The 14046-nt window shown below is 48.9% G+C and overlaps 1 protein-coding gene across 1 annotated transcript in view; it reads left to right on the forward strand.

The window, feature by feature from the left end:
- The window catches only part of LOC126576727 (uncharacterized), a 39163-nt gene that overhangs the window by 5515 nt on the left and 19602 nt on the right, over positions 1-14046 (forward strand). Inside the window, exons 2-3 of the mRNA XM_050238031.1 lie at positions 2313-2620; positions 13299-13470. Coding sequence (XP_050093988.1) covers positions 2313-2620; positions 13299-13470 — 480 coding nt within the window. The remainder of the gene's footprint in view (positions 1-2312; positions 2621-13298; positions 13471-14046) is intronic.

Below are 14046 nucleotides of genomic sequence, written 5' to 3' on the forward strand. Positions count from 1 at the left end.
TTTAAGCGCTCGGCAATCAACAACATCAAACATCGTTCACAGCGGGCATTGGCTTTTGAGTTTCAGGGAGTGAGGGGTGGAAGTTGCCACAACAATAAGCTACACCTAGCCCGAGCACTGACTGACTGGTGAGCAGAATATCTGTTTGAGCAGAGTAAATTAATACTTCGCCCCCATTCACCAAGCTCAGCTCGACCATCAGCAGCAGCAGAAGCTTAAGCTCAAACAAACAAACAAGGCAAGCACACATCCACATACACTGCGTGGCATTTGCAATCAGCAGCGAGTGCGTTTGCTCTTCTCACAGTGTAACACTGAGCGACTTAGCTGATCCCCAGGACACCTTTGACCTCAATCCAGCGATGCAAATTAGCTTCGAAAGCAGCTCCAACCAGTCAATGCGATGCAGTCATAAAAATAGATTCCTTTTAGTTAAATTGAAACTCTTCCATCGGCCCCGCCCCCGTGTCGAAGCATCTCTGGGAACCGTTCCATCTGCTCTCGATGGGTGGGAAATTATGCTAAAGAAATCCCATAAATTTGTGGCCAAAATTCGTGGAAGGTACGTCGGCCGCTGACTTTGCGCTCTCTCTCTCTCTCTCTCTCCAGCCCTCCATCTCCTAATCGGATTGGTTTGCGGAGTGAGTGGTTGGCTTCGGCTTCGGAAAGTTCCTTTCAATAACGGTGACTCAGGGTGACACCAAGCATGTGTGCAGAGCTGAAGATGAACGGTTGTTTGGTCGCCGGGGGAACGTGACATCGCATGATGTCATGGGCGGCGCACATTGTTTGTTCTGCATTGAAAAGGAGCGAGCAATGGCGAGCTGGCGTCAAGATGCTCCGAAGACACTCCGACCCGCCTAATGGTGGAGCTAATTTTCCTCCACCACAAAACATCCCCTCCTCCCCCTCCCCTCCCTCCCTTTTCTATTTTGGTCATTCCGACGTGGGAGGAAGACGTGGAAGCGATTAAACGCCTCCGAGTGTTGCAAATTGATTCGCTAAGTATACGGTAATCAATCATCGAAGATGCCTATCGGTAAAGGTGCAGCCACAGCTGCTGCTGCTGCTGCCTTTATCGAAGTCGAGGAAAGGGGGTAACACGGGACTGTCCACGGTCCGTCCCTTTTCACACCGACGTGACGTGAAATCCGTGGCTTTCAGGATAATGAATTGACGGTCTGGTCGTGCCACAACGTGGCTGATCAACATAGTGATGATGATGATGATGATGATGATGACGAAGATACCGGTGAAGATGGTGATGGAACGGTCTTCCACCCCCGGGGGGACAACCTTTACATCGTTTGCCACCCAAAAACCCCAAATTCATCACTTGACCAACTGGCTCTCCTGGCACTGGTTGTCTGGTACACTGGCCTGGCCTGGCACTATTAGTCAACAAATTTCTTCTCATTTTGGGCCAAGAAGTCATGGAACGTGGAAGCAAAGGACGGGCGGCCACCGGTGAAATGTTAATAAATTTGTCTTGATTTAGCATCTCGGCGGGAGGTGGGGCGGCATTCGGGGGGATGAACGTCCGACCGTTCCTCGAGACTTAGGTCCGCTCAATGGGGACAAGTTTTCCCACTTGCGGGACCTATCTTTTGTGATTTATCTTTCGTCCACTTTTCCATTCCACTCGCAACAATGACTGGAACGATGAGTTTGAGGTTTCTTTCCAGGGGATGACCTCCCCCCCCCCCTCAAAAAAGAGAGTGGCGCATGGGGAGGAGATGCTGCTAATTAAGGAGATGGTCCAAAGGTTCTGAAGATTTTCCGGCAAAGCAAAGTTTTCAGCATTCCAGAAGAGTCGAGCATCACTTTTTTCCGATGATTAATGAGAAAGATGCCCAGCGGGAGAAGCGGGCCCTTTTCGTACTAAAACAGACAGACAAACAACATCGAGACGACGACGACGACCATTTTACAGTCGGAAACACACTTTTGATGAGTCCTTCCTCCTCCTGCTCCTGCTCCCACTGGTCCTCCGTTGAAGTTGTTTCCAATAACGATACAACAACAAAACAGCGAAGAAAGGTGTTCCAGCTTAACCAACTGTCAGGGCAACTTTATTAGCTTGGCAGACACCCCAACCACCTCCTCTTGAATCACCTGGTCTTGGAATGCCTTGTCAGGACAGACGTGGACAAAACCGAACGACGTCAAGTGCAGCGTAAAAGTTCCCTCGGCATCAGCACCATCGACTAGCCAAAAGTTAATTAGATTTCCCTCCACGCCACTCCTCTCCCCCTCTCTCTCTCTCTCGTTCTTTCTCACTCTCACTCTCACTCTCTGTTGTTTCTTTTCAGAATTTTCAAATTCTCGTCGGCGGACGTGCAAGCATCGGAGCACCTGTTGCATGCGTCCGTCCTGTCGATGGTCGAGTTCGACGACGACATCTTCGCCGGTGGTAACTGCTTCGACTGGAACCAGCATCCGGCCAAGCGGGGTCTGTTCTGCCCGTTCGCCTACCGTCTACCACCGCCCGATCAGGGGGCCTCGCTCGTCAAGGATCTCGCCCTGGAGTACCACTACCTGGGCAACACGTCCGAGTGGTTCTTTTTGGCGCGCAAAAACGCCGAAAAAGTCATCGCGCGGAACGAACAGTACATTAAGTGTAAGTGCCACAGTGAGTCTCTCTCCATGTATGTGGGTATGTGTGTCCTTCTCTTCACTAGACGAGGATCGCGGGAACCTAATATCATCCAGCGCGATTCCCAGAAGCTTTCGGAGTAACGCAGCAACGTCATAGTCAAGCACTGACTGGCTTGTCTGGGCGGATTTGAGCAAGGGCATTTCTTTCACCACTCTGGTGGTACGCCTCTCTCGCCGGTACCGGCATTCCTCAAAAGAAGCCACTAATGGCGACGATAAAGCCCCGACCTCGTTGCACCGAGGGGTTGCCACTCATTTTTTTTTTTCATCATTTTTGTGAAATTCAATTCCGAAACTTTCTCGGAATGCGCCAGGCTACGGGCCGGGCCACCATTGTCATCGGGCGCCAAGCAAAGAGCACCGGAGCGGTGCGCCGGAGCCGGTGCCAATGGTTCATCCGTTAAGCAGCGATGATGATGCACCTGGCAGCTTTTCACCGAACAATAATTGCACACCGACTAGGAGCGCTACAGGAGCCGGCCATACCGGCCATGCCATTCCATAGCGGCTAAAGAATGCAGCAGCTTAGGAGCAGCTCGCAGCCCGGCAGTAGAAAGGGGAAACAAAAGCGACGGTGCACTTTTGTGCTACGCTGCACGCAAGGCTAGCCAAGTGTCACGGGCGAGATATTGGAAGCGAACAAAACGCTCCTCCTGGACACTCCATCACTTCTCGGGATTCTGGGTTCTGTTTCTTGCGCTTCTCGTTGGCGAACAACACAATGCACCGGCACTAAATCCTGGTACAGTACATTGTAACTTCCCGAAAGTACCATTTGTACGATTTGACCGATTCCGACGGGGCGTTCTTGGGGCACAAAAATCAATTTCAAAAGCTGCTTCACTGAGCGAGCAAGCGAGCGGGCGAACGAGTGATGATGGAGTGTCGCGGAGCAATATATAATCCGGAACACGGACATTCCACGGCGCAGGAGCGGAATGTGTGTTCGCTTCTCTCTCTCTCTCTCTGTGTATGGAGTCGTAAAAGCCAGTCTGCGCGTCAGTAAGCTTACAACTCAAACAACAGCGGACGCGTTTCATATCGCGAGCATTCCGGCCGGGCGCACAATTCCGTTTCCTCCATGTCTCAATGCGCTGCTCGTCACGATCGGTGTCATCTTCGTCGTCCTTGTTCGTCCCCGCCGGTCGTATAACGGTGTTGCTTTACGTTTATGCTCGTTCGAGACCATAAAAAAAACATGGCGGATATGGGGCGGGTTGGCGCTCGCGCTGGCTTTGACAAAGAACATGAAGACTGGCAGAACTCAATGTTTTCCTTCCAGCTGTCGTCACTGTCCCCCCGGAGCGCGTGTTCTCGTTCGGACATATTCGGTGAAGCGAGCGAGCGAGCGAGTGTGCGAGGCTATTATTACGTGGCATTCCATTCCGCAAGTGCATTCGATATCCAGCCCTTTTTGTGGCACCATGGCCACCATGGTGCTTCCATTCACTTCTGAATAGAGGAGCAAAAGACAAACAGAAGAACCACTTCACATCCGAGACCGAGCCCGGGGACTGGCGATGGCAGCGCGGTGTACACCGAGTGCCATGAATTGCTTGTTCGCTCAAGACAACCATCAGGAGAATTCTTTTCTTTTGGTTGAAAAAAAAGGCACTGAAGAAGTTGCATGTTTTCAAAATCGGGAATGGCGTGTCCTTTGGCTAAGTCATCCCAAAACCGTTTCCGTTAAATAATCCGGCCCGAACACAGCTCGAAGCTAATTAACCAGCGTTTTGTCACCGACAAGGGTTCAGCGAAGTGATTAATCATCCTGGAGACGGTCGGCCTTTGCGATGCGCTGATTTCGAGCTGATCGTGGATCCATTTTCCGGTTCGACATGTCGCTTAATTATTTTCTTGCTATATTCCCGACCCTCTCGCGGCCCAAAAGAATGGTAATCGTGCGGCTGAAGCGCAGAACTGGAAGCCAGTAAACATGTTTTTAATCCGCTTAAAGCGCTTTCACCCCTCCCGGGGGGCATGACGAGGGCGTTTGTCTTTCCAGCATCCTCGGGCTCGGGAACGAACGTCTTTGTCATGCAAAGCACTGGAGCAGCGTAGCAGCAGCAGCAGCCGTTCGAGTGGTCTTTTATCGGTTCGAAGTGAGAGGGCGCCCTGAAAAGATCCTTGTCTCTTGGATGCTTTTTATACATTGTTGCCCCGCCCCGCCCTTAATCGACGTATCGGGTGTGCGGTACGGACTCCACTTTTTCACGGAAGAGAAGCAGAGAACCTTCGTCGTCGATCAAATCGCTGGAAACCGCAAGTCAGCGGAAATTGATTATTGGCCCTCGGCCTTCCGCATGTCTCAGAAGTCACTCAAGTGCCCAAAGTGTAGGTCCTTGGCGAGAAAGGGAGCGAGAAAAAAAATGGGGCCGGACCCCCAAACTCCGGAACCACAAAAGTACCACTAAGCCCCCTATTAACTCATTATACCTCAAGTTTCTCCTCGGCATCCACCCAAAAATCCCTCGCCCTCCCCGAACGACCTCACGATGGTGATGATGATGATGATGATGATGATGACGGTGATGATGACGAGCAGGGGATGCTGTAAACCGAGATGAGGAAGACGATGGCTTTTTCTTGAAGGAGTTTTTGGGTGAACGGAAAAAGGGCTTACGGTCGGCCGCACCAAATTCCACTTCGGGACCACTTGGTTCGGCAAAGTCTCTTCCCGGTAGGGCTCGGTCGCAATTGGATTGGAGTGGTTACTGGCGGGCAATCTCCAGAGATTGCTCATCAAAGTTTTTTGGCTTTCCCCTAGTTCCATCCTCAAGAGTGTTCCTGGAACAAGCATTAATGGGTGGCGTTCCGGTCGTTTTTTCTCAGCACGTGAGCGACCCATGGATGGCCAATGAATATTTAAACGAGCCTTCGTCCCGATCGCCCGTTTTTCATCAATCACTTCCGGGCACTCGGGCACTATTAACTAGTTTCACCACTTTAGCTTGACGATAGTTTGTGTGTTCCGGGCGTATCCTGTCGGTGTCCCTTCATCACTAGCCGACGAATGATGGGAATCGGACCAAGGATGGAGTCAAAGCACCACTTCTACTTTTACTGCGGAACAGGAAGTGGCTGCTGTCTGGCGAGGTATTAGCTATGCAAAGTGCTCCCAGTCCCAACGCCGAGAGCCAATTATTTTAATAATGCTGCCGCATTTCCAGTAGCGGCTACTAGGCTATTGGCAACAGCTGCAATTCTGCCAAACGAACCTAAACTCGTACCCGGGAAAAGCAATTAAATGTTTTCCCAAGATAATTTTCATAATATTAATAACTTCCAAGTTTGTGTTCGGAATCGAAATTGCAAACCAAGCAGTGGTTTTACCTCCGTTCCACCATTGCACATTCAAAGTCACAGAAAACAAACCGAATAAAAAACCGCTGGAATTCGACTTCCAGTGCATCGGATGGACCACCGGGGCCATAGTGGCGCTCTGCACGCGCATGAATAATTCCGAATGCTCCCCCTAACCGGCCGGTGTAGCAGCTGTTGCAGGCTGTTAAGCGTCGAACACGTGCCGGACAAATTATACCGAGAATCCGAGCGGCGTTCCACGGAAATACGGCGCATAAGTGTGCATTGCTGCAGCAGTAGTACCTCGGTGGGCTCACAGGGCTTTAACCGGTCAGCTTTTTATCTGTTCGCCTGCAGTCCCTGCCACCACTCGCGGGCGCATAAATTACTCCCAAGCGATCGGATTTTACCGCAGTGTGTAAGTGTGCCTATGTGTGTTTGTGTAGCCTTTTCCCTAAAATATTCAATTGCCTAGCCCCCCTTGCTGGCCACCACTCCAGGCTATACCTTTCTTGTATTCGAATTATGACTTCCGCTCCGGCTTCGGCGGATTTTATTTCTTTTCCCCCTTACCCCCGAGAAGCTCTTTGCGGAAAGTCGTGTGAGGCCAGGGGTCGAGGGTCTCGAGGCAGTAGAAACTCTAAATGGAGGGAGCAAATTGCTTGATCGTAATGTTACTGCCACTCTCTCGCTAAACGGTGTTTATCGCTTTTCCTTCCCGCTTTTTGCCGCATTGCTGGAGTGCGTCACACACAAGCACACGCCGGAAGTGGGAACCGCCGCCAGTTGCTTTTGTGGAGTAAAGTTTTGGGCGCTTTTTCGTTGTTTTTCCGACGGTGTTTTATCTCGACGTGAAGACTTTGTTGTCTCGTGACGTGCCGCCCGAAAACCCCTCGGTCCCCTCGCGGAAATGACGGAATTATGTTTGATTTCCACAAATCAACTTCGCTCGTCGTAGCGAATGTCACTCGCTGGCTTACGACAGCTCATCCAGCTAATTCCATTTCCGTACCAGCCCGCTAGCTCGTTGTGTGCCGCAGTCAGTGCCTGGTGGCTGTCGCGTGTGACATTAATGATGGTCGGATATTTTTGGCGAAAGACAGGAACTTGGCCACCACACCACACGTAGCGCACACCTGCCGGAGGGGACACGCACACCCACACCGAGAGAGTCGGTCCGATGTTCCGTTGCCGTTGTCGTCACCGAACCACCGCGCGGATGGGAGCCACGGATTTGCAAGCTCCGCAAGTCGTCTGCCCAGTGATGTGAACATAATTATTCGCGGTGAATTTAATTCTCGCGAAACTTGTCATGCGTGGCACGGGCGCAGGCACAGATCCCGTGGCTCAGAGTATTCCCAGTTAGGGAGTGAAACAATTAGCTTCCTCTTAGCTCGGGAAGTTATGAGGCTCTGGGAGTCTTTGGCACACGCGCTGCGCTAAGTTTGCTAAGCGCTGGTCCGGGCAGTTGGTAGTAGGCGAGGTTGGCGCGAGCTTAGAATTCCATTGTTTTAGTTGAGAAGGGTTTGTGTTGCGAGTGGGGAAAGGATTATATGATGCCCGGGATCCGGTGCCATTTCAGGATTGTTAAGCTGGCTCCAGTTTTGGGTAATTTATGCACCTGGCAGCGTGTAGTGGTGGTGCTAATGCTGGTTCCCGCTGGAGGATTGGCTGCGGGCAGTAAAGAGTATTACCACGTGTTCATCGCAATCGCTGCTGCTGCTGCTGCTGCTGCTGCTGAACGGCTCCAGCTCAAGCGCGAGCTCACAATCCTCTCGACTAATGCGACAGGATAGTGTGGATTGCTTTCATGCCCTCAGGCACAGCAACGGAAGCCATCGTTGGGATTGGATGCCTTTGAGTTTCACGACGAAAGGCAGGGAATACTTTTAGTTAAAGTACAAATTTCGATTCTTGTTAGAGTTTGTGAAGCACTTTCATCAATTCTTTTCTATCAATAAACCTTCGAAGGTTTTCTATTCGAGGAGATCCGAACGAAGATATTTTGTAAAAGATTTAAAAGAACCTTTTTTCCTCCTTTTCCTTTTTAATTATTCAAACTTTAAATCGTAAATCTTTACTCGGCCTCTGATTAAATAAGCCAGACCCAATTGGTCAAATTAATGATCCAGAATGAACATCAGAAATCAAATGAGGAGCGAAAAGCGACAGTGAGATGTTAAAGCTGTGCAGAATTTGAACTTCATTATTCATTAACGATCGATGCAGAGCATCGTTTAAGTAACTAATAGCATAGATTCCGTTTCAATTTGGCTCTGAACACAGCTCTGCCAACACAATCGATCTGCCTTGTTACAATATCGGCAGCCCACGTCGTGTCCAGCTGCCGATCGCAAGCAGCATCTTCGCAGCGCCTTGCTGCGAAGTAAACAATTCGCTTTCGATGGTGTGCCAGTGCCCCTTGTTTGCAACCGGGCCTGCGTACTGTTTTCTCCGGAATGTTCTGGCCGAATAATTCCAAGAAACCCTAGGCCCACATTCCCTGCAAGACGGTTCGTATGTTGAATTAATGGCATTCGACACAAAGGACGGCTGGTCAATTGGCCTCGATTGCTGGGAATTGGCATTTTTCGCCCAAAATTGTTTCTAATTTGTATCGATTCACTGAACTGGAGAACTTTTATTTGTATGAACGGAGGCTCATCATTGCACCAGCTAAACCAATTCCGGAGCAAATTTTCGTGCAATTACACAGCACAACTCCGGTCCATTATGTTGGTGAAAAGACGATCAGCGACGTGTATTTGTTGCTTAATTTAATTTTCGAAATTATGTCCCCAAACCTTCAGGGCACACCAGGAATCTCTAAAGGTCCTCCCGGGGCCTGTTTCAATCCCCTTATGCGAGGTTAATGAATAGCAGTGGTTTGGATGTAAACCGGATACAGGTTTCGCTGGAGCGAGCCCCTCTATCCTATCAGGTTAAACAAACCAACGTCATGCATCATTATGGGAGGTTAGAGCGAAATCCTAAACCAAACTCGCCTCTTGCCTACTGAAGGAGCAACTTTTGACGACGACTACGACGTCGATGGCGGACGACGCATTTAATAAAAAGCCGGAACATGATCTTTTTTGGATGCCAACGAATCCGCCGAACGCCACGCCAACGCCCGGCAAAGGACAAAGGCAGGGGCGGCTCGACGCGGTGTGGTGGCTGTGGAGGCCAAAGTAGCAGATTGGCGAACATGACACGATGTCAATTTTCTCTCCTGTCACCGGCTACAACCGCCCGACATGATTATTATAACTCACTTTTACGTACCGGAGCTTGGCTACCGGGGAACCAAGCTTGTCTTTCACTTGCCTCACCGAGAGCACCGTACCACAGACCTTGGTCGTCCTTGGTGGGCCCAACCGCCTTCCCGGCTACCAAGTCAACAAACATATTTTTCTTAGCACACCAAGGGACACACACTATCTGCCGTGTTCGGCGATGGGCCTATCTGCTTGCTTGCACGAACACGAAACGTTCAGCTTCGACAATCACCAGCCACGCCAGGCCAGACCGGAACAACGAGCCGATCCAATCTTCTCCAGCTTTTGGGGGAACGAAAAAGCCGCCTGTCTGGGATCCGGTTCCGGTGATGGTTCCGCTCCGGAGCTACGGTTGTCTGCTGCCTAAACCCTTTCTACAGGAAGCGGCAACTCAAGTAGTGCGCCAGTCTGGGCCATGCCATACCGTGGGATGCTGTTTGATGAACTGCTGCTCCGGCTACTTGGTACTCGGTGGCGCTCGTGTCCAAACAGAGCATCCTGCTCAGCTCAACGACATCATCATCATCATCGTCATCATCGTCATTGCCATCGCATGCTAACGCATAATCCGACCAGCTGTTATGCTAACTCACTCACTATGAGCCACGCTGGATCCATGCGATCCTCCGGAACAGCCTGAAAACAGTGTGTCGTCTCATTGTCTGTGTCTGTGTTTGCGTGCGTTCCTCAAAGTATTATGAAATGAGCATACAAACCGGCGCAACACAAACAAAACAAAAAAAAAACGGCAAACAAATGTCGAAAGGAGATGCTCTCTGGTGGCGCAGAGGCACCGTTGCTGCTGGCACCAGCCCCTAGCGAGTGAGAGAAAAGGCCTCGTGCTCATGCTGATCGCGCACAGGTCGCACAGCACGGCACACCACGGAACGACACAGCAGCAGCGGTGTCAACATAATATTCATAAAAATATTTCACTTGGATTACCCATGTCATAGCATACGCTCACGGTGAGGATGGCGTGGGGCACTCCCGGAGTAAACGAACCGGAGTATAATGTTGACTTAAAGGCTTCCCAAGATACTCTCCCGTAATCTCCCCGTGGCTTCTCGGTGTCTCTGCTATCATGGTACGGTGATGAACAGTGGCGCTGGCTTACGCTGAGCGAGCTTCAGATTACTGTCGCGTTAATGAACGAAATGGCAATATCACTCTTCCGTGCTCATCTGCCCATCATGGAGAAGGATTGTGACTCCAATGGGCTCCGGGATGATGGCATGCGGACAATAGAACTCGAATGGATTCGCTCTATTGAAGAGCAAATCCAGCAATTGTCATGACAATGCCACCGGGCGCACAACAATATCGTCAAATCATTACGCGTCTAATCGAGTAAAGTACGCGTGGCTCAAGTCGCCGGTCAAGCCACGAGGATCGAATTAACAGTTGTTTGTGCCCGAATGTGTATCGTGGCTAGTTTCCCCGGAAAAACTCTCTCTCTCTCTCCCTCTCTTTGTTCAGCTCCACGGTTCCATGAGCATGACGATTGATTCGCGAAACAGTTTGTCAAGTGGTGCTGGGAAGCTGAAATCTAATAACAACCGGACCAGAGCTAGCCAGGCGGAATATCAGTGGAATGTCACCCCCCGGGATCGGTGGAGGTCACCAGTCGAGCGTTGGGTTTTGTTGGTGGAAAATTCGTGGAAAATGAAATTCCACCCACCCTGCCGTTCACCCATCCAATCATCTTCTGTTTTTTGGTTGATTAGTTCAACCGGCGGAATCCGGTCCAGACGCGAGTGAGAGAGGTGCGTTGTGGCTACTCTGTGACTTGGATTTCCGGAGCTTTTGCTGGTGAATTGGAAACGAAGCTGATGGATCCAAGTCCAAAGTGGTACTGACAAAACCAAGTCATCCAAAAAGGGGGGGGGGGGGGGAGAGAAAGGTCCGCCTGAGCAAACTCGAGTCGAGCCGGTCTGATCCTCGTTAGTGAACTTTGGCTTCGTTGCGCACCGGTCGGTCGCGGCCACGCAGAACGCGTAATGTGTGGATGGATAGACATGGCGTAGATGAGACGAGACACACTTTATCACGTTACCTCAATGAGCTTCATCATAAATTTTGAAACTTCAACCAGCCCCTCGACGAAGGGCACAAAGGCATGGCGTGGTGTTGTCACACAAGATATGGCCTGGAACACGCTTCCAATCCTTCACGTGAGTCCTGTCGAGGAGTCGGTGCAAGGAGAAAGAAAACGCGGCAAAAGTTTAGTTGACGAAAAGTTGTTTATCAACTCACCAAGTAGCGAGTGGTATTGGCGTGGTACGAGGCTAGACCATGATCACGAGAAGCATAAAATATTAATTTACAGGGTGTACCATAAAAAAATGCAAAAATCTTTTTTTGAAGTTTAAAGCCATTTTTTTATATTTTCTACTGTTTCAAAGTATTTCGTTCGCTCTATATTTCTTTGTTTATCAAAAACAAACAAAATGAGTGGGTTTGTCGGCCTGTTTTCTCAATTAATTTCTCCAAGCGGTTACGAATTCGAGAACACAATTAGGTCGAACAAATGCCCATATTGAATAGCCCAACCGATTTAATTCAGGACCGCTTGGAGGGCATAAATCATTCGACCAAAAATTCATGTTTTCCTTCAACCATGTTTCAGACCGTTAAGACGTATCGCAGGGGCCTCCATCTTGCTGAAACTCAACATTTTCTGGTGTTTTGAAGTTTGCTTTAATCCATGCTAAAACGTGTTCCTTCAAAAAAGTGATATAAACATCAATATTCATTTTAGTATTGGATTTTATGAAAACTGGTGCCATTTTCAAACTATGTTTTATCCTGTCTAAAGATGTTTTATCCTTTCAACTATTAAATTACGCTTCACCCTAGCTCTAGAGATTGCTTTTAGGTCATATTTGACCAACCGATGCAGGCAGGATCTTGAGATATTCATCTCTTATGCAAGCTTTCATATGGATTGCACTGGATTTCGCTAACTTTTGCTCTGACGGATATTACCACTTTTTCAGTGCGCTCAGATCGTTGCCGATCACTAACGTGTTTCCTAGGCCTTGGCCCTTCATGAATAGAACGTTTAATCCTGTAAACAATGCCAAGATTACATCTGAGGACCGCTGTTATATCTATGAGATTTCTCTTGGGCGCGAAGCAAACTCGACACTGTCGCCTTTGAATACATTTTTCCGGACAGACATCTTTTGCACGGGTACTTATTATACATCATTTGATAGATAAGACTCAAACAAACACAACGATACCCCATAATGCCATATTGGTGTTGAAAAAATACTCAAAACAGAGCAATGAAAGCATTTGCATTTTTTTATGGTACACCCTGTAGATTCCTAGCAGTAGCACCCCCTCCAGCACTCGTTTTGTATCGCTCAACATGATTCTGTTGACTGCTTGAGTTGTGAGCTTCTTGAGCTCTTGTGCTCGCCGTTTCGGCATTAGTAAATGCAACTCTCAGGTCATGCAGCTCAAGAGGCTTGTTTTTGAGGAGAATTTGATAAATAGACCCCTCGAGTCTGTGCACCGACTTGATGGCCACTCGATGTAGAAGTGCATCGGACGTGTACACCGAAATAAGCAACCGTTCAGTTATTGAGATGACGGCGTGTTCGGAGTTTCATTTGATGTGTGGGAGCAGCTGGAAATATGAACCTCGAGTTGGAAGACATGATTTTCCCATTCCGTCGAGAAGTCATTTGTTGGGCGACCGGGACCCGGGACACGATAAAAAAGCTTTCAAGCAAATGGATTCGACTGGCTGGCTGGTTCGAGGGTTTCGGTTCCTTATCGGTGGGTGCTCGAGAGCGAGTGCTTTCTACCTGATTGCTTGCCAGGATTGACGATGGCCGCCAACCATCCACCATCCACCACCACCATCATCATCATTCGGCATCAACATTTCAATCAAAACATGACGAACATGGTCAGCAGTGGGTGAGGGGGGTTTGCGGGGATGTGATTTTAATTTTTGCATCACTTCCGTTTCATTATTAATGCGTTCCGGTCCTGGCTGGTTTTCTTTTTCTTTTCTCCTGTTTCCCCCACTCTGCACTCTAGCATTCCACGTGTACACCAACAACACGGACCGGCAGGCGGACGAGATCCTGTCGGTGAAGTACGAGGATGGACGGTGGTCGAAGCCGTACTACGATTGTGGCGGTGGCAACATCTGGATGCTGACGTACACCGTGCCGTTCTTTGGCTTCGAGAATGGCACCTATTTCTTCAAGTAAGTTGTTGTTTTGTTACTATTTTCTTTGTGTTTTCACTTTGCCTTCACTGCCATCGCTACGTGCCGTCAAGTTGTTTTGCTGTCGTAGTTCAATAGAGAAGTACATTAATTTTTTATGCTAGGAAGAAGTCAGCGAATTGGGCGAAAGCTTTGATTACTTATTGGAATAGAAATCTATTACATGGGCTTCCAATGCGAAGAATAATCATCGATGCCGATAAATCCCTTCAATCATACTTTTGTCTGGAAGTTTTGACAATTATCATACTGTTTCAATTAATTGTACAGTTTTTAATAACTTATCCAACTCATTTGATAAAGTATCAATATAATAGTCAATTGTTTTTCAATACTCTTGATCCAGCTTGGATGTATCTGGAACACAAAGGCATATATTTGCAAAAAACATTAAATGTTTATTAAATTTTACTTAAAAAGAAAGAATTAACACAACACTGGAGAAAGGAATTGTAGCCACTCTAGGCACATTCTTGTTTACTCGGAACGCCAACGGAAAGTCACATCAACTGAGCTTATTAGAAACGACGTTTGACATTCCGAAACAAATGAAAG

This window comes from Anopheles aquasalis, chromosome 3 (assembly GCF_943734665.1).
Source record: "Anopheles aquasalis chromosome 3, idAnoAquaMG_Q_19, whole genome shotgun sequence".
In the NCBI taxonomy this organism is placed as follows: Eukaryota; Metazoa; Arthropoda; class Insecta; order Diptera; family Culicidae; genus Anopheles; species Anopheles aquasalis.